Source organism: Rana temporaria, chromosome 7 (assembly GCF_905171775.1).
Source record: "Rana temporaria chromosome 7, aRanTem1.1, whole genome shotgun sequence".
NCBI classification, from domain to species: Eukaryota; Metazoa; Chordata; class Amphibia; order Anura; family Ranidae; genus Rana; species Rana temporaria.
Window position 1 is genome coordinate 162,587,986 of NC_053495.1, and position 21,808 is coordinate 162,609,793.

General features: G+C 47.1%; 1 protein-coding gene across 2 annotated transcripts in view; it reads right to left on the minus strand.

Moving 5' to 3' along the window:
- RASAL2 (RAS protein activator like 2) overlaps positions 1-10,067 on the minus strand; it is a 425,879-nt gene extending 415,812 nt beyond the window's left edge. For both annotated transcript variants that reach the window (XM_040360350.1, XM_040360349.1), the window contains exon 1: positions 9,654-10,067. In XM_040360350.1, coding sequence (XP_040216284.1) covers positions 9,654-9,843 — 190 coding nt within the window. In that variant the 5' untranslated portion in view covers positions 9,844-10,067. The remainder of the gene's footprint in view (positions 1-9,653) is intronic.
- Between the last annotated feature and the right edge of the window lie 11,741 nt (positions 10,068-21,808).

Here is a 21,808-nt window from a genome sequence, read left to right on the forward strand (position 1 = left end):
CAAAGCTTTTTCTGTATTGCACAGACAGTGAATGTTTCCATTACACTTTCCTACAACCAACATTCACAAGAGATCTTCTCGTAGTCTGACTGATCCCAATATTAGCCACATTAAAAACAACATTATGAAAGAGTGACAAGTGATGTCTGAACCGGTTGTATTTCTAGAAGGATACACAGGGCAGAGGGACAAACTAATGTGATATCAGGAGCCAGCCCTCCAAAACTGGCAACCAGTAGTCACAATTAATATAGAAAACCTGTAGCGATCTGTAAGGTAAATAATTTGCTCCCAAACCCCATGCAGCTCTACTGTGTCCATTCACCAACTACTGTATCCAAGTAGTAAATTACTATCCTGCAGATCAGTACATGTACATTGAAGAGAAAGAAAAAAATCAGCCAACCAAAAGGAAACAATATAGGAGACCATTTACTAATGGGATTCCCCGGAGTCCTTGCACTTAGCACACAGACATAAATGTGAATGTCCAGCCATCTCATGGAGGGCGTCTCTACTGTCCACTGAGAAGACCCATTGGACATTGGAAGGATGGGGGTCAAGCACAAGTTGCAAAGTTGGACACAAGTGAAGGATTCTGTGGATTATTGGAGGCCTGTTATGCTGAATCCTGGGCCCACAGAAAGAGGACACTTAAGAGTTTAGCAGACACCAAGATTGATTTACTAAAACTGGAGAGTGCAAAATCTGGTAACCAATCAACTTCTAACTTCAGCTTGTTCAATTAAAGTGGAAGTTCAAGCTAAAATCACTGCATCTATAGCCACCAGCATTCCAACACTAAGGCCCTTTTCACACAGGGCAGTGGAGGTGCGGTGCGATAGGGGTGCGATTTTTAGCACCGCTAAATCTTCATATTTACCGCGATATTCGCCCGCTAGCGTTGCAGAGGCATTACCGCAGTTTCCCATTGATTTCAATAGGAAGGAGCGGTAAACACCCCGCTCCTATATCGCTCCAAAGATGTGGCTAGCAGGACTTTTGGAGTGGTCCTGCTGGCGCACCGCTTCAGTGTGCAAGCCTTTGGGATTTTTTCAGGTGGTTTAGCAGCGCTATTTTTAGCGCTGAACCGCCTGAAAAACGTGTCAGTGTGAAAGGGGCATAACCTATCTTGCCCTGTAAAGAACAAAATCAGTATATATATATATATACACATACACACACACACACACACACACACACACACACACATATATACATACACACACACACCCCTTTTCTGTAGACGATCCGACCCGATCTCCAGTGGAGGAAGCTCTGATTACACATCCAACAACGGCTGTGAAATGAATGGGGAGTAATATCACCCATAGACTTACTATGGGGCTTCCGTTGTCAGACGTGTCCTTTGCACCAACCCACACATTGAAGCTGTGGCTGACAGCTCAGCGTGAGATCAGAGCTTCTGCCGCTGGAGATCGGGACGGATCACCTGCAGAAAAGGTAAGTTTACAGTTTTTTTTTTTACAGGGCTAGAGAGGTTAGAGTTAGAATGTTGGTGGATATAGATGCAGGGATTTCGGTTTTAGAATGGACTTCCACTTTAACCAAAAAAAATAAAAAAAAACACAAACTCTCCAGTTTTTTTATTTTTTTTTATTTATTTTTTTGCACTCTCCAGTTTTAGTAAATCAACCCCAATGTACCGTATATACTCGAGTATAAGCCGACCCGATTTAAGCCGAAGCACCTAATTTTACCACAAAAAAAAAAAAATGGGAAAAACGTATTGACTCGAGTATAAGCCTAGGGTGTCCATCTGTATGCCTCACTGTGTCCATGGGCATGCCTCACTGTGCCCATGCCTCGACTTACGTTTAACATGGGAGTATAAAGACGGCCAGTACCGGGCCCCTAAAGTTACCGGAGAAATTACAGTTTAACATAGGAGTCTATGGAAGGGGTGCCCGACTTCGAAAAATTGATGCTCCCCGGCCGTAGGTCCCCCAGACAACAAACTTTGCACACTTGTAGAGGAAGAGTGGGGCTATATGTGTGCCAAGCCTATGGCCGACCGGTACCAGGTCCCCAAAGTCCGGGAGATTAGGCGCAAAGAAGCGACTCGAGTATAAGCCAAGAGGGGCATTTTCAGCACCAAAATGTGCTGAAAAACTCTGCTTATACTTGAGTATATACGGTATACTGACTGCAGTTAGGCATATCAGTTAGTTAAGAAAATAGACTCAAGTATGTTTAGGGTTTTTACAGATCAATTTAGCGACAGACTAATCTTTGTTGCTATGGAAACTAAAAAAAAAAAAAATATCCCTTACCCATAAGCATTACTAGGACCTGGCACTTGGTTTGCTGTTGGTTATTCGCTATGCCTGGCTGTTGGGAATCCTATGTCAGCCAGGCATAGGGGAGAACCATTAATGACAGAGTTCTGCCATGCAGTCCCACGTGTCAGATGTGGACGTAGTTCACCTGTGCAGTGCATCATTTCGGGCTTATGGGAGAATGAACTGTACAGTATTATATGGCACAGTTGGTGACAACTGAACGCCAGAAACCCCAACCCCCCGATAAATAAATAAAACCCTGTACTAACTGAATGCATTGCCTCAAAGCAACTACTACTACTACATAGTTCAGTCACACGCCTTACAAAAATTAGAAAGCATACTTTGTCTATTAGCACAAAATTTCATTTCCCAATAAAGCATTTCTCCAATTATTCATTTTCATGCGTTTTGGACCAGTACTGACAAATGCAAACAAATGAGATGATTGCCAAGAAAATTCTTCAGATATAACTCAAAATACCAACTCTGAATTTGAGATCCTTCAAGCCGATGTCAGAAGGATTATTATTATTATTCTTCACGATTTATATAGCGCCAACAGTTTACGCAGCGCTTTACGATGTAGAGCACAGGTGTCAAACACAAGGCCTGCGGGGCGAATCCGGCCCTCCAGGCCATTTCATGTGGCCCTCGCACCTCTCCTGCAGCTGTAGGAGAGCTCCAGCCCTCCTCTGGTCCTCCTCTAGACCCTTATTTTATGCTTTCAAGCAATGCATTTAGCTTCTACCCAGCAGCAGCATAAGGAAAGGGGGTGCACTGTGATGTAAGGGAGAGTGGGAAACTCAACTTCTTATGGTGGGGTGGCTCTTGACATCTAATGTAAGGGGAGGGGATGCGCTGGACATCTAATCTTACAGATACAACCGGCCCTTTTGAGAACAATCGTAATGCTGATGCGGCCCACCATAAAAATTGAGTTCGACACCCCTGATGTAGAGGGAGGAAAGCACAATTCAATACAGAAAGTAAGACCCCTTTCACACTGGGGTGTTTTGCAGGCGCTATAACGCTAAAAATAGCACCTTCAAAGCGCCCCAAAACAGCTGCTCCTCACACTCCAGTGTGAAAGCCCGAGGGCTTTCACATTGGAGTGATGCGCTGGCAGGGCGTCAGAAAAAGTCATGCCAGTAGCTTCTTTGGAGCGGTGAACTCACCACTCCTAAATCGCCCCCACCCATTGAAATCAATGAGCAGCGCGGCCGAACCGCCGCTGCAGCAGCGCTTTACGTGCAGTTTTAACCCTTTTCGTCCCCTAGCAGGGGTTAAAAGCACCATGCTAGCGGCCGAAAAAACGGCGGTAAAAATGGCGGCATTTTACCACCGACGCCGGGGCGGCTCAGTGTAAAAGGGCTCTAAGGCTCAAATGTCCATTACTCTTAAAAAGACACCAGCAGCTTCTACAGTGTTACATTAAATACTGTTGTTGGGTATACATACATTTCAGACTTGGCACACAAAAGGATTTAAAAGAAGTGCTTGGCACATTCTCATAATGAGGTCAATAGTCCCAGAGTACCACCTACAGCATACAGGTACCCATGCAATCACATTTGTCATCATTGCACCCCTTTACCTACTACCATACCACTAAATATATTCAGCTGCTCCAATCCCACCATATACAGCCAACTGAAATCACTGCTATGGACTATTCAGTCGCAGAAAATTAAAATTCAAGAATTAGTTTTACCCTATATTATCAAGGCATCTGTATTTAATTTTATTTTCACTAAGCAATTGCCAAATAAGGAAGGATATCTAAGCTTATAGATGACACAATGACTGTTTTCAATTATTATTGCCAAAGAATGTTCTATAGAAAATGAGGCTGTGGCACTTGTGACTGTTTATTCAGCATTATCAGAGGCAATCTACAGTGAGAACACATACACAGCTGGAGGGTGGATTCGATTTAAATCAACGTGTTTTAAATCATTAGTAAAAAGGCTTGATTTAAATCATAATTTAAGATATTAAAAAAAATAAAAAACATAATTTTTAAAGAGCAAATGTCATCTCTGTCCCACAGAGGCTCCTCCTCTGACCCGCTGTTGACTCGGCGACAGTCCCATTCCCTTTAATGGGACGGCTGGTAATGCAGCAGTGACACAACAAGGTGAGGGACGTGGCGGCAGCAGGTGAGTGGATGCCCGCTAACAGGCGCTGCCATGATAGATCTGAAATGACAGGTGCTTTTTAAATGGACGGATTTTTTGTTTAATCTCATGGTTACTGTGAAATTGCCTGACTGCATCAATGCAGTGCATGTTATCTCAGTTTGCAGAGCTTGTATTCATTGAAGGAGTTTACCAGAAAAATAATAATTGCAGAATATTCAGCCTCATGCTACATAACCAAGCTCCATTTCATGCTGAATAACCTAAATTAATAATGTATCATAAGTAGAAAACTATCTTTAGACAGATTTTTACTCCAAAAGCATTCTATTAAAACTAAATGTAACCACTTAAAGCGGTTGCAAACCCTGGTGTGGAGTGTTGTGCTCGCCCCCTCCCTTGGACTACTGGAGAGTCAGAACACCCACTAACACACAGTTCTTTTCTCCATCTGCAACGAGAGAGCGTCCTGACTCTCCTATAGTCCACGGGAGGGAGCGAGCACGACACCCCACACCAGGGAGAAAGCCTTGCATTACTGTGTGGAGTTACAAACAGAAGAACAGGAAGTGAGGATTTCTCAGAAGAAATAAGGACATTTAAAAGCAAAACTGAAGGATGAGGTAAGTGAAGGAGGACTGCACTAAGGTAAAGGAAGCTATTTAGGGAAACAATTTTTACCTTTACAACCCCTTTAAAGGGGACATACATGTACACCCTTGTGCCCAGCCGTGCCATTCTGGCATATAGCGGTGCTTAAAGCAGTTGGAAAGGAAAATTCTTATGGTGCATTAAGGTGAAAAAACATCTGATGATGCAGCCCCCCCCCCCTTGAGCCCCCATTTTACTTACCTGACACCTCGAAAGTCCCGCGCTCAGTCCCGAGATCCTCTTCACCACTCAGCCTGGCCGCTGATTGGCTAGAGCGGATGGATTGAGAGCAGCGCAGCCATTGTCAATCACATCCAGTGACGCGGCGTGCCGAGTGATACAGTGAGCGGCTATGGCCGCTCGCTGTATCACGGGAGCGCGCCCGCAAGGACTCACCACCATGCAAGCTCTCTCGCATGAATGTGGCGAGTACTTGCGGGGAGGACCAGAGACAGCCGCCGAGGGACCCCAGAAGATACGGATCGGGGCCACTCTGTGCAAAACGAACTGCACAGTGGAGGTAAGTATAACATGTTTGTTATTTTAAAGGAATTTTTTTTCCCCCCCTTTATTAACCCTTTAAGCAGTTAATGCACTATATTTTTTATTAAACGCAGTGCACTGCAATACACTTCACATTTGCATCTTTGCACCGCTGATGTATGCCTGTCCGAGTGCATGTTATAACACCTTGCAGTGTAATGAGCCCAAACTGCAACCCACGTCTTCCTAGGCTGGTTCTGCAAAGCATCTCCTAGCGTGGGAGAGATACACTGATGTACTTGTCACTTTCAAAAACACATAGTTCATAAATAAAATTGCAGGAATGAAACAGAATGCAGTTTGGAAAGCAGTTCAATAGCAATAAAATAATTGTGATTTTACTAACCAACCATTGTAGGGCTTATAAATAAAAGCAAAGACAGCACAGTAATAAATGGTATTTCAGCACAATATTTCCGGGTCTCATTCCTCCAGCATTACATTTAGACTGTGAAAGGATCCGGTCAGCATGACGATGATTGCAGGTTTATCCTGAATGAAAGAATCAATTTGATCCTACAACTAAGCTGTGAGCACCAGTATGCTCTTCCCCGAGGATCATGCTACAAGCATTGAATCATTCCAATTAGTGGCTGTCAGAGGAGGATACTTAGGATTTCACTCCACACAACAACAACAAAAACGTTGCCTCTCCTAAACCATCAATTTTTCCGACACAAGCCGTCTTGCATGCACACGGTCACACCAAATTCCAACCGTCAAAAACACGGTGACGTTCAACACTACGACGAGCCTAGAATAATCAAGTTCAATGCTTCCGAGCATGCGTCAAATTGTTTCCAAGCATGCATGTTTTTTTCTCCATCGGAATTCCCTACAGACAAACGGAATTTCCGATAGAAATTTTTTCAGTCAAACAAAACAAGTTCTCTTTCTAAGTCAGTCGGAATTTCCAGCGGAAAAAGTCAGATGGGGCATACACACGGTCAGAATATCCGATGATAAAAGTCAGACGGAATTTTACCATCGGAAATTCCGATCGTCTGTACGCGGCATAAGGCTACTTTCACACTGGGACGGTTTTTAGCACTAGACATAGCTTTTACAAAGCACCTGAAACAGCCTTCCATTCGTGTCAGGGTGTCTTTTCGCACTGGAGTATTGCAATGAATGGGCAGCGCGTTGAAAGCGCGACAAAACAAGACTTTTTACACTTTTTGGGGGGTAAAAACCACCCTGCTAGCAGCCAAAAAGCACAGCTACAACGATAGCGGCCGGGGGAATCCCAGTGTGAAAGTACCCTAAAGATGAATAATACCCTTGCTATAGGTGGAAGGACATTTAGGCCCCTTTCACATTGAGGCGTTTTCCATGCGGTACAGCGCTAAAAATAGCGCTGCTATACCGCATGAAAAAACCTGCCCTGTAGTGTTCAATGTTAAAGCCCGAAGGCTTTCACACTGAAGCGGTGCGCTAGCAGGAGCGCTCCAAAAGTCCTGCTAGCCGCATCTTTACCGCGGTATAGGAGCGGTGTGTTCACCGCTCCTATACCACGCCTTCCCATTGAAATCAATGGGAAAGCGCGGTAATACCGCCCGCAACGCCTTTTTCGGCCGCTAGCGCGGGTTAAAACCTCACCGCTAGCGCCTGAATATCGCGGTAAATACAACGGTATAGCCGCGCTACAAATAGCGCGACTATACCGTCACCGCGGCTCCACGCCTCAATGTGAAAGAGGTCTTACACACCTTATGAAGCCTGACTGGAATACTCCCAGGACATTCCCAAGTGAGGCCTAGTCACCACTGCTCACCTCCACCCCCAGTGAGCTCTTCCTCTGTATTAAACCCCCTTACATACTCCTCTCCAACCCCCCCTCACCCGATGCAGTAGCCCCAAACTCAGCATTGAAGAGCCTCACTCCTGTGATGTTGGAGGTGAGTGGTGGTGACTAGGCCTAACATTGACCTGCGAGTATTCCAGTCAGGCTTCATAAGGTACATAAATGGCCTATAACAAAGGTGGAAAATTTAAGTCAGCAGCTAGAAATACTGTAGCTCCTGACTTCTAAGATTGGGACATTTACCTCAGCCAATGTTTCCGTGCTGTTTCAGTCGGTTCCCTACTGCGCATGTGTGAAGCGCGCTGCACTTTATGAAAGGCCTGGCGGCGGGTGAAGGAGGAGCCGAACTTTCGGGGGACCTCGCCACAACCAGGCCTCCTGGAAGTGGGGACAGGTGCCTGTCAAAATAAAGTCCACGTTCACCCCTCCCCCAGAAAGGTGCCAAATGTTGCACCGGAGGAAGCAGATAAGCGGAGCTCCGCTTTAAGCTTTAACAATAAAACCTGGAAGCCGATTGGTTTCTATGCAGAAGTGAGCCCGATTGGGCACTTTCCAGCTTTAGTAAATAAACCTCACTGAGGCTGCATTCACCTTCAGCGGATTGAAACGTGGGCAGATTTGCCGCAATTTGAAAGTGCCGATGTGTGAATGACAAATTGTGGGACTTGCATTTGAGATGTCATTCATTTGAATGACACCTAAAAGCGCAGTGCAGATCTGGCGCAAAGAAAAATAAAAAAACGCTCCACAATCGCTGCAACCTGCATCACTGGAAGCATGTCGCCCAAAGTGGCTCCTGAACGTTCTTGGGGCGTCATGCTTCCCGCGATGAGGGTTATAGCGCTGTATTTATTCATTTTATCAGTCTGTGGACAATCTTTGGCCGAACGAAGGCGGCATTCACAACTGTGCGACGTGTCGGGTCTTATGCTGCGTTTGTCCTGAAACAGCACAGAGCCCCGTCCATTGATTGGGAGTCACTACAAGACAAAGGTGCCAGGAGTGGCTCATGTGACCTTTCCTGGCACCGAGACAAGTGTGGTTCACGTTCCCTATATTCGCACACAACAAGAAGCAGGCCTGCTACCCGTGTTTGGGGTGTCATTAAGACACCCCCAAAAAAATTCACACCTCCCACTCCAAATCCTCTACCCCTAACATGTCCTCTCCTGCTATACGTCTCCCTCCCAACACAAAATCCCCACTCTAGAACAATACTTAACCCCCTGCCACCCCCCTTGCAACACAAATCCCCTCCCCCAATCACCACAGTGCCCAGGGCAGCCATCCATCCTGCCCACCTCTGCTCTTATCTAATGTAAGGGGGGGGGGGGCATCTAGTCTTACAGATACCACCAAGGTGACCATAATGCTGATGTGACCCGTGATGGCGTGGGACACCCCCGATCTACAGGATGGAGTGCACATCCAATCATTCTGATGGCATCGCCCATCGATTGAATCAGAAAACTGAAGTGTATACGGACGTCATAAACCCAAATCACATCTGTCCGCGCGTTCCCACTTCCCGATTCTCACTCACGTCACACCGGGGGGCAGCCCCAACAATCACCCCAAAGTAACTCCAGAGGAGATAATGATTGGACAGATCATATCAGATCGCACAGTGTATGATGGAGGGGGGAGGGGAGATGATTGGATAGATCATACCATCAGATTGCACAGTGAGTGTATGATGGAGGGGAGATGATTGGACAGACCATACAATCAGATCGCACAGTGAGTGTATGATGGGGGAGGGGGGAATGATTGGACAGACCATACAATCAGATCGCACAGTGAGTGGGGGGAGATGATTGGACAGACCATACAATATGATGGGGGGATGATTGGACAGACCATACAATATGATGGGGGAGATGATGGGACAGATCATACAATCAGATCGCACAGTGTATGATGGGGAGATGATTGGACAGACCATACAATCAGATCGCACAGTGAGTGTATGATGGGGGGATGATTGGACAGACCATACAATCAGATCGCACAGTGTATGATGGGGGAGATGATTGGGCAGACCATACAATCAGATCGCACAGTGTATGATGGGGGAGATGATTGGGCAGACCATACAATCAGATCGCACAGTGAGTGTATGATGGGGGAGATGATGGGACAGAACATACAATATGATGTGGGGAGATGATGGGACAGTTGCTGGTGTGACATGCTGCCCGCTTCTCTTACCGTAGACTCGGACCCAGCCCTGTTGCTGGCACACGGACTCCATGAGGATTCGGTCCAGGATTCCTCCTCCTCCCGCTCCCCCCGGAGAGTCCATGTCCCCGGGGAGGGAGTCCCGGTCCTGGAAGCCGTGGAAGAAGTCCTGTGCGCTGGATAACGACTCTCCTCCGGGGGACAGATCCATCATGAACATAGCGGGCTGGGATCAGCACTCTGCGCTCCGGGCTGTCACCGTGCCCCTGACATGGACCGGGGGGGGGGGGGTAATGTGGGCACACGTGACCCTCCACCAGCCCAACTCAGCACGTTGCCCTGGTGATCGCTATCCCTGGCGGCGCGAGGCTCCTCTCACACGAGCCGGTGGACGTGTCTCCAGTCCTCCCAGGCATCAGCGGCATCCCTGGGAGATAGACAGGAACAGCCAACAGCCCGCCTATCCGCTGAAGGGGGCGGGGCCCGCCTCGGAACAATTGGGACGCTGGAGCGCCTATCTCATCGATAGGGATCAGCGTATTCATTGAAAAGATAAAAAGCGCCGAAGCGCCACCTGGTGGCTGTCAGTGGGCATTGCTTCTCCAGCAGAAGTTGGATGCTGAACACCAAGCTTTTACATTTGTTTTTTTAATATAACTGGAATGCTGTGAGTTTATTTTTTGTTTAAACATTTTATTGGTATTTCATTGGCATTACATACAATAAAGCAATACATATGCAAAAATTCACCAAGACAAACAATAGATGGAATGTATCGGATCATTAATATCCATTAAACAGTATAAGTCATTTAAATGCTGTGAGTTTATTTTATTCCCCTGGGAATCAGTGGCTGCCTGTCCATAAGCCCGGCCCCTAATCTACATGCAGGACGCCAGACGCATGGATTTCAAAGTTTGCGCCTTGTGCCCACCCAGCAGTGTTACAATAGCAAATTATTATTTGCTATTGTCTTCCTGATTCTCCTCCCAGCCAATAAGGAAGCGGGTCCTGAGACCCGATTGGTCGGAAAGTCTTAGGACTCACGGCCAATCGGGTCTCATGACCCACTTCCTGTTCAACCGGGAGGAGAAACAAGCAGCGAGTGATGGCGTGCTCGAAAACAGAGTATTTCCGAGTATTTCCAAACGGCCCAGAGTGTCACCGGCGCCCCCGCACCTCTGGCCAAATGCGTTACTGCACACTGAGAGACTGTTACTGCAGAGACTTGAATGCTGCTTGTCAACAACTCTCGCAAACCGGATTTAAAAAAAAAGTTTGGAGACCCCTGTACTAAGGGATGGGTAATCTCACCCCTTATGCTCCACTCAGTTCTGGGCCACCGTGCCAGGACACTTGTTGCCGTTTCCGGCAACGGATGCTAAATGTTTTTACACTTTTGTTTTGATTAACCCCAAAAAATAGTGTGTTCCTTCCAGAGGCGTATCTAGTGAAAATGGCGCCTATGGCAAGCACTGAAACTGCGCCCCTGTCAAAACATTTGAAACCTTTCAGATAACCAGGGACAGGGAGGGACGCAGTGCGATGAGGACAGAGAGGGACACTGGGGACCACTGGCATCTGGTGCTGAATTTTTTTGGGGGGGCGCAAACAAACTGAAAGAAAAATCAATTACAGCCACTGTGCCCATCAAAAGCAGCCACTGTGCCAATCAAACACAGCCACTGTGCCATCAATGGCCAGTCATCGGCCGTCATGGGGGCGCCTGTCACTCCCCTCCCCAGGCCAAGTTGCAATATTAGCAATTGCTATGCCAGCGCCGCGCTTCAGCAGACCGGCTGCAACGCGGGGGAGCTACATTAGTGCGGGAGGCAGCCACAGGAGGACGAGTGGGATTTTTTTTGTGTGGGGGGTAGCTTTTTGCCACCCCCCTCCCCATGTCGCCCATGGCACTTGCCATGGCTGCCATACCCTAGATACGCCACTGGTTCCTTCTACGTTTACATGTTCTTTCATCTGTTTCAATCCCCTGCGTGGGATTTATATGTTCAGCTCGTACGTAATATTTTATATTGTTATTCTCAATAAAAACTATTGTACCAGATAATGCTACAGGACATACATTATAAAAAAATTGCTTTTCTTTGAAGGACACGCTGCCGATTAGCAAATTGTGTAGTATAATATGAAAGAACGCAATCTGCTGTCTTCTTCAGTGGACCCTGAACAGCCTTCATCATGAGTTTATCAGAGCGTATTCATTCTGCAAAGGCTAAAATAGTAAAAGTAACTTAAAGGGTTAGTAAATGAAAAAATGTTTTTCATTTAAAATAACAAACATGTTATACTTACCTCTGTGCAGTTCGTTTTGCACAGAGTGGCCCCGATCCACGTCTTCTGGAGTCCCTCGGCGGCTGTCTCTGATCCTCCCAGCAAGTACTGACCACAGTCATGCGAGAGCTCGCATGGTGGAGAGTAATTGCGGGCGCGCTCCCGTGATACAGCGATCGGCCATAGCCGCTCACTGTATCACTCGGCCCTGCGCCTCGGCACGCCGCATCACTGATGTGATTGACAGCAGCGCCAGCCAATGGCTGCTCTCAATCCATCTGCTCTAGCCAATCAGCGGCCAGACTGAGCGGCGAAGAGGATCTCGGGACCGCGCGGGACTTTCGAGGGGTCAGGTAAGTATAACGGAGGCTCGGGGGGGGGGGGGGGTGCGGCAGTATCAGATGTTTTTTCACCTTAATGCATAGATTGCATTAAGGTGAAAAAACATTTTCCTTTACAACTCCTTTAATTACCATAATAACATACCTCCCAACTTTTTGAGGAGAGAACGAGGGACACATATTAGCAAAAGTATGTAGGCACAGGACACACCTCCTGCCACGCCCCATTAAAGAACAATTATTATATATTTTTACCACTACTGTTCCTTTATAATGGCTTCTGAGAATTACAAATGAAGCAATTTAGAAATTGTATGAAAGGTTTGGCACTGTGGAAAGATAAATTGTGCATTTTATATAAAACTATACAGATCAGATCAAAATAAGGGACAAATGAGGAGGAAAGAGGGACAGATGTAGTTTGTTCCGAATTAGGGACAGTCCCTTGGAATCAGAAACTGTTGGGAGCTATGTAATAATATAAATAACAGTTTAACAAATACCAATTTTTTTCTTCATTCTTCTACATATTTGGTAAAAAAAAAAAAAAATCGCAATAAGCGTATTTTGATTGGTTTGCGCAAAAGTTATAGCGTCTACAAACTATGGGAAAGATTTATGGCATTTATATGGCGTTTTTACTAGAGGTGCAACGAAATGGAAATTTCAGAACCGAAACGAAACCGAAATAAAAAAAATGTCAGACCGAAACCGAAACCGATAATTACTTTTCTTTTTATAATTGTATGTTAAAACACCACCCCCACCTCCTGCCACCATCACCTCCTGCCCCTCAACCTCCTGCCACAGTGCCACCATCACCTCCTGCCCCTCAACCTCCTGCCACAGTGCCACCATCACCTCCTGCCCCTCAACCTCCTGCCACAGTGCCACCATCACCTCCTACCCCTCAACCTCCTGCCACAGTGCCACCATCACCTCCTGCCCCAAAACCTCCTGCCACAATGCCACCATCACCTCCTGCCCCACAACCTCCTGCCACCATCACCTCCTGCCCCACAAACTCCTGCCACAGTGCCACCATCACCTCCTACCCCACAACCCCCTGCCACAGTGCCACCATCACCTCCTGCCCCACAACCTCCTACCACAGTGCCACCATCATCTCCTGCCCCACAACCTAGTGCCACCATCACCTTCTGCCACCATCTTCTTTATTACCTTGAAGCAGGGATGGACTCTGGGCTAGGCTGTCACGGCTCCGTCCTCTGCCTCTGCCTATGGCGAGTGTCACTGCCAAAGTGTCCCTCCTGAGTCCTCCTGACTCGATTGGCTATTCAAAAATGGCGCCATTACGTATCTGTGCATGCGCCGCCTGGCCGAGCGGATACAAGCCCGGCCGGGCTCGGGAAAGCTTGTATACGCTCGGCTGGGCAGCGCATGCACAGATACGTAATGGCGCCACCCGGCGCCATTTTTGAATAGCCGATCGAGTCAGGAGGACTCAGGAGGGACACTTTGGCAGTGACACTCGCCATAGGCAGAGAACGGAGCCGTGACAGCCCAGCGGCCATCATTTTTACGGGCACCCGATGCCCATATTGGAAATTTTTAAGCTGTTTCGGCATGTCGCCAAAACAGCTGTTTTCGGCCGATATGTATCGGTGCCGATATATCGGTGCATCCCTAGTTTTTACTAGTAATGGCGGTGATCTGCAATTTTTTGCGTTACTGCGACATAGCGGCGGACAGGTCAGACACTTTTGACACATTTTTGGGACCATTGACATTTACAGAGCGATAAGTGCTATAATTATGCACTGATTACTATGTGAATGTCACTGGCAGGGAAGGGGTTAACACAAGGGGGCAATCAAGGAGTTAACTGTGTTCCCGATTGTGTGTTCTAACTGTTCTAACTTCTCTCCTCTGACAGTACAGGGATTTGTGTGTTTACACACACAAACCCCCATGCTTCCGCTCATGCATGGCAATCATGCCTGCGGGCCACGCACATCCACTTCCCCGCTGTGCAGCGGTGTGCGTGCTTGCATACACTCTGGTGGCTCTCCTGGGCAAAGCCGTATATGTGCGGGATTTCGCCCAGGAGGAGCCATTCTGCCGCAGTAAATCTGCTTAGGCCGTTCGGGAACCGGTTATTTACCAATACAAATTGTCATTTATTTTAGCCATATGTGTCCAACATGGTTACATCCATCGAGAACTGGAGCATGCGCACTGGGCTATTTTAAGCCCGGCGCATGCGCAGTTCGATCGGCACGGGGGCACGCTTAATTTAAATACAAGCCGCCCCCTTTGAATTACGTGGGGATACGCCAGGCCAATTACACTACGCCGCCGCAAATTATGGAGCAAGTGTTTGGGGAATACGGCACTTGCTCCTGTAAGTTGTGGCGGCGTAGTGTAAATGGCTTAAGCGACGCCGCCGCAGGATCTACAAGAATCTGGCCCGTTATACTTACCTCCACTGTGCAGTTCATTTTGCACAGAGTGGCCCCAATCCACATCTTCTGGAGTCCCTCTGCGGCTGTCTCTGGTCCTCCCCGCAATTACTGACCACAGTCATGCGAGAGCTCGCATGGTGGTGAGTAATTGCGGGCACGCTCCCGTGATACAGCGATCGGCCATAGCCGCTCACTGTATCACTCGGCCCCGCCCCTCGGCACGCCGCATCAGTGATGTGATTGACAGCAGTGCCAGCCAATGGCTGCGCTGCTCTCAATCCATCCGCTCTAGCCAATCAGCGGCCAGACAGAGCGGCGAAGAGGATCTCGGGACTTTCGAGGGGTCAGGTAAGTATAACGGGGGCTCAGGGGGGGCCGGCAGCATCAGATGTTTTTTCACCTTAATGCATAGATTCCAACTCCTTTAATTATCATAATAACATACCTCCCAACTTTTTGAGGAGAGAACGAGAGACACATATTAGCAAAAGTATGTAGGCACAGGACACACCTCCTGCCACGCCCCATTAAAGAACAATTATTATATATTTTTTACCACTACTGTTCCTTTATAATGGCTTCTGAGAATTACAAATGCAGCAATTTAGAAATTGTATGAAAGGTTTGGCACTGTGGATCAGACCAAAATAAGGAACACATGAGGAGGAAAGAGGGACAGATGGAGTTTGTTCCAAATTAGGGACAGTCCCTTGGAATCAGAAACTGTTGGGAGCTATGTAATAATATAAATAACAGTTTAACAAATAACAATTGTTTCCCTCAGTTTAGGCCGATATATATTCTTCTACATATTTTTGGTTGAAAAAAAAAAAAACGCAATAAGCGTATTTTGATTGGTTTGCGCAAAAGTTATAGCGTCTACAAACTATGGGAAAGATTTATATATATATATATATATATATTTATTTATTTTTTAGCGTTATTGCGACATTGCGGCGGACAGGTCAGACACTTTTGACACATTTTTGGGACCATTGACATTTACAGAGTGATAAGTGCTATAATTATGCACTGATTACTATGTAAATGTCACTGGCAGGGAAGGGGTTAACACAAGGGGGCAATCAAGGGGTTAACTGTGTTCCCGATTGTGTGTTCTAACTGTTCTAACTTCTCTCCTCTGACAGTACAGGGATTTGTGCGTTTACACACTCAAACCCCCATGCTTCCGCTCGTGCATGGCAATCATGCCTGCCGGCCACGCGCATCCAGGGCAATGGATTCCCTAAATTTGCATAGATTTCCTCTCACTTCCTGTGTGGCTATGGGGCAGGAAATGAACTCTTTTAAATGGGTGTACTTTCCTAGTTTCCTTAAAATGATCGTTTTATACTGCAAGGGTAGATTTACATAATGAAGATATCCTTCTTTGAGCCATTCATCAACATTTAGGCATATTCTACAATAATTAAATGTTCCTGTCGGTATAAATAGTATTAGCTGGATTCACGTAGATGTGCCTAACTTTAGGCGGGCGTAGCGCATCTCATATACGCTACGCCGCCGTAACTTTGAGAGGCGAGTCCCGTATTCTGAAAGAATTTGCGCCCGAAGTTACGGCGGTGTAGCGTATATGGGCCGGCGTAAGCCCGCCTAATTCAAAATAGGCTGGTAGGGGGCGTGTTGTATGCTAATTAATCGTGACCCCACATAATTGACGCTTTTAACGAACGGCGCATGCGCCGTCCGTGAAAGTATCCCAGTGCGCATGCTCGAAATCACTCCGCAAATAGTCAATGTTTTCGACGTGAACGTAACTTACGCACAGCCCTATTCGCGTACAACTTACGCAAACGACGTAAACAATGAAAAATTCGACGCTGTCCTGACGTCCATACTTAACATTGGCTACGCCTCATATAGCAGGGGTAACTTTACGCCGGAAAAAGCCTTACGTAAACGACGTAAAACAATGCGCCTGGCGCACGTACGTTTCTGAATCGGCGTATCTAGCTCATTTGCATATTCTACGTGGAAATCAATGGAAGCGCCACCTAGCGGCCAGCGTAAATATGCACCCTAAGATACGACGGCGTAGGAGGCTTACGCCGCTCATATATAGGCAACATTGAGGCGTATCTGATTCTATGAATCAGGCGCCGAGATGCGACGGCCCGCATTCGGAGTTACGATGGCGTATCTGGAGATATGCCGACGTAACTCCTTTATGAATCTAGCCCTGAAGGATTTATTTTTGAGGACTTAAGTTTTGGAAAGTATGGGCCAGATTCACGTAGACTAGCGGCGGCGTAACGTATCGTAGACACGTTACACCGCCGCAAGTTTTCATCGCAAGTGCCTGATTCACAAAGCACTTGCAATGAAAACCTACGCTGGCGGCCTCCGGCGTAAGCCCGCGTAATTCAAATGGGCGTGTGCCATTTAAATTAGGCGCGCTCCCGCGCCGGACCTACTGCGCATGCTCCGTTTCGAAATTCCCGCCGTGCTTTGCTCGAAGTGACGTCATTTTTTCGAACGGCGACGACGTGCGACGTGCGTAGCGTACTTTCATATTCCCGGACGTTTTACGCAAGACAACAAAAATTTGAAATTTCGACGCGGGAACGACGGCCATACTTTAAACAGCACATACGTGTGCGGTCTAAAGTTAGGGCAGGTCAAACGACGCCTAAAATTGCGACGGGAAACTATACTAGCGACGACGTACCGAACGCGAAAATCCGTCGTGGATCGCCGTAACTGCTAATTTGCATACCCGACGCTGGAATACGACGCAAACTCCCCCCAGCGGCGGCCGCGGTACTGCATCCTAAGATCCGACAGTGTAAAACAATTACACCTGTCGGATCTTAGGGCTATCTATGCGTAACTGATTCTATGAATCAGTCGCATAGATACTCTGAGAGATACGACGGCGTATCTGAGATACTCCGTCGTATCTCCGCTGTGAATCTGGCCCTATGTGCTTCCAAGCTATTAGTGTAGCTCCGATACCAAGTAAATTAGGTAGGTTATTCTTTGGAAGTATAGAGTAAGCTATTGCCAAGGCGTATAAGTCGTGTCTTTTGGTGGCTTCTTTTTCTATGTTTAACCATAGATTGTCTTCTGTGGTAGAGAACCAAAATTTCATCTGATCCAATAAGGTTGCAGAATAATAATTCTCGATGTCGGGTAGATTCATTCCTCCTAAAGATTTTCTAGTGATTAAAATGGAGAATGCCACCCAGGTTTTTTTCCCCGTTTCATATATAATTTTTTAGTTTTGTGTTTTATGCCGCGAACAAATGTGAGCTTGTTGTCGGAAAGTCCGACCGTGTGTAGGCTCCATTGGACGTTTGCTGTCGGAATGTCCAACAGCAAAAATTTGAGAGCTGGTTCTCAAATTTTCTGACAACAAAAGTTGTTGTGGGAAATTCCGACCGTGTGTACACAATTCAACGCACAAAAATTCTACGCATGCTCGTAATCAATTCGACACATGCTCGAAATCATTGAACTCGTCGTAGTGTTGTACGTCACCGCGTTCTTGACGTTCGCAATTTCTGACAACATTTGTGTGACCGTGTGTATGCAAGACAAGTTTGAGTGAACATCCGTCGGAAAAAAAATCCACGGTTTTGTTGTCAGGATGTCCGATCGTGTGTACGCGGCATTGTTGTGTAAAACATTTTGTCAGAATTGGGATTGGTAATGATCTCTAAATAACAGTATAACTAAAGGCAAAACTTATTTTTTTGCTTTTGGTTAGAGTGGAGAGGGATTAGACCACCTGTCAGGTTTTTATTGCGGCCTGTGCCCCTTTTAGGAAGATTCACCCTTCTTTATTTGTCCTGTTTAGGCCTCATGCACACAGGACGTTGTTGGATGTTTTTGGTTTCAGATGTTTTTTTTCTACAGTCAATAGACTCGCTGTCATGTTATCCTATTTACCATTGTCATTGAAAGTGAAAGTAAAGGATAATCCCAAATGTTGGGTTGTCCGTAGAACAGTAATAGAGGGGAAGTCTTCCAATGGGGACACTAGTTCTGGAGACTCTGGCGACAACCAGGGATTCCCTCAATTTTGGAAGGATTTCCTCTAGAAACGTCCCCAGTGAGACACAGATGACAAAAAAAACTTAAAGTGCAAGTTCACCTTTACAAAAAAATCTGTAAGGTGAATTTACACAGGACCCCCTCCTCACACCCCCACAGTCCCGCTGACCTGCAGCGTGGCAATGTCCCGTTCTGAGCCCTGATATAGCTGCCTCAGGGGTCTGGGGCTTAGAAATCCCCTCGGCATTCACTCTTCTTTTTCCCCGCTAAGAGGAGGGGCTATGCAGGTTCTGAATGGTCATCGCCGCTCATGTGACTGCGCTGACCAATTAGAATGCTCCTAAATGTCCCTCCTGACAGGGTGCGTTTAGGAGATTAAGCTCCAGGGATTTGTAAGCCCCGGAGCCGTGAGGCAGCTATACCAGGGCTCAGAACAGGAGATCGCCATACTGCAGATTAGTGGGACTGGGGGGGATGGGGTCCTGTGTAAGTTCACCTTACAGATTTTTCTGTAAAGGTTAAAGCGGAGCTCCACCCTAAAGTGGAACTCACGCTGATCGGAACCCGCCCCCCCTCCGGTGTCACATTTGACACCTTTCAGGGGGAGGGGGGTGCAGATACCTGTCTAAAGACAGGTATTTGCACCCACTTCCGGCCACACGTCGGGCAAAAGACGGGTTTTTCCTGACTTCCCGTCTGTCCCCCGTTGTGTGCTGGGAACACTCAGCTCCCAGCACACAGCGTGTGAGCCAATCGGCGGGCGCAGCGCGACTCGCGCATGCGCCGTAGGGAACCGGGTAGTGAAGCCGGAGCGCTTCACTTCCTGGTTCCCTCACTGAGGATGGCGGGGGGAGCAGCAGAGAGACGAGCGATCGCTCGTCCTCTGCTGCGGACGGCGCTGGACCCCAGGACAGGTAAGTGTCCTAATATTAAAAGTCAGCAGCTGCAGTATTTGTAGCTGCTGGCTTTTAATATTTTTTTTTACTGGCACATCCGCTTTAACTTACCCTTTAACAGGGGTTATAACCTTCCCCTACTATAACCTTCCCCTACTCCCTTCCCCTAAAAAAGTTTTACCTATAGTTCTACCTTAATGCTTATGAATATTAAAGAGATTGCAAAGGAAATTAAAAAAAAATAAAATAACAAACATCTCTATACTTACCTGCTTTGCGCAATGGAACAACAGTCCAGCGGGCCACAGGCGGGGGGAGAAGTCAGACCCTGCCGTGGGGGTACAGGCAGCAGTGGAATCAGATGGATCTCTGAGCCAGCTTTATTGATGCCACTGGGCGGTGGGCCGCAGGCGCCGAAGAAGGAAATGGGTGGAGACCGAAGAAGCTCAGTACCTCCCTGCCCTGCTACCTGCAAGTGACTGGGCTCCACAGCCAGAGTAGGTGGGTAGAGAGTAAGACAGTCTTCGGACGCAGTACAGTGTGCAGCACTAGATGCAGGCCTCACTCCACTCGGCCTCACTGAGACTCTGATTCTGACACTGGTTGATAAATGCCAGGCAGGCGGCCCTAGCAACCAGTGCTGACCGTCTGTAAATCAGTTAGTAGGGTGTAGCATGTCTGTACCCTGGCAGTGGCTCAGTCTTTCTCTCTCTAGTGGTGCTGTAAAGCCACGTGGCTCACTCTTTGATAGCGCTGGGCAGCGTGGCTCTCTCTCTGGTGGTGCTGGGCAATGTGTCTCTCTCTCTCTGGTGGTACTGGGCAATGTGTCTCTCTCTCTGGTGGTGCTGGGCAATGTGTGTCTCTCTCTCTGGTGGTACTGGGCAATGTGTCTCTCTCTCTGGTGGTGCTGGGCAGCATGTCTCTCTCTCTGGTGGCGCTAGGCAGTGTGTCTCTCTCTCTGGTGGCACTGGGCAGCACTTGACCCCCCTTGAGGCCGCACCCCTTTTACAGAGATGTACCTTGGGCAGGAAGTGGTTATTGTAAATGAAGATTGCATATAAAACACTTTTTTTCCTTTTTTTTTTAGATAAAAAATTGCATCGCAGATGGAAGTCCCTACGTGATAGAGTCCATAGGGACATCACAGATGAGGACAGGGCATCCAGAAGTGGAGCACCAGCCCCTGTAAAGAAACCTCATGTATACCACAGAGAACTTATGTTTTTGAGGGAAAACATGAGAAACAGCAGCAGACCGTAAGGTTTTTTTTTTTTTTTTCAGAATATATTTGCCTATGTACAATATTTTATGTCACTGTATTTGCCCAGCGGTCTTTCAAATGCAGTGAAAAAATGTTTTTTCGATGAAAAAATAAAAACAAAATAGTAAAGTTAATCCCAATTTTTTTTTTTTTTTATGTGAAAGATGATGTTTCACCATGAGAATCGTGATCCATCTTCTAAGCCAAAAAAATGTGATTCTCATTTTAGCCAGAATCGTGCAGCTCTAATGTACATTGCTTTTCAGGCGGTATTCTCCAAGGCTATTGATTACGTTTATACATTTTGTATTGTCTGGAGGACAACTTCAAATATTGCAAGGGGGGTTGCAGGAGATACCCTTCAAGAACCCACCAGTCCCATAGAAGGCAGTGTTAATCAGTCACCGAATCCGGATGCAACTGAATGCCCAGATGAGGTAACTGCTTATGTCATGTTAATTATAAATTTTCTTGTAATTTTGCAGGATTCCAGGCCAATGGATTTGGCCAAGTCTGGTAGTCGGGAGGCTGTCGAACCGAGGGGTTGTGGTGGTGTCCGTGGCCGTCAGCCGAGGGGCGGCTGTAATATTGAGGGGGATGATAACATGTTAGCACTTCTGCAGGAAGTGCGGCAGGAGAGACGCAGTGTCGATATGTTTTTAGACCACAACAATCCACGCACCACCTTCTGCCGCAGCCTCTACCCCATCCTGGAGGACATTGGGGGAGATGAAGAGAAGCTTTGCATGGATCGCATATATGCTATTACGCGAAAATTTCGCTATTGCAAAATAAGTGTCAGGCCGCCACCTACATCCGATCCATGCAATACTTCTTTTGCTCCCCCAATGGCCCCTGGCACCTCAGCAGTGCTACCATCCCCCTCTCTATATCATCCCACTCCCCAAAGACAACAACAACCTACCCCATCGCAGTCCCAATATGTTGAGTA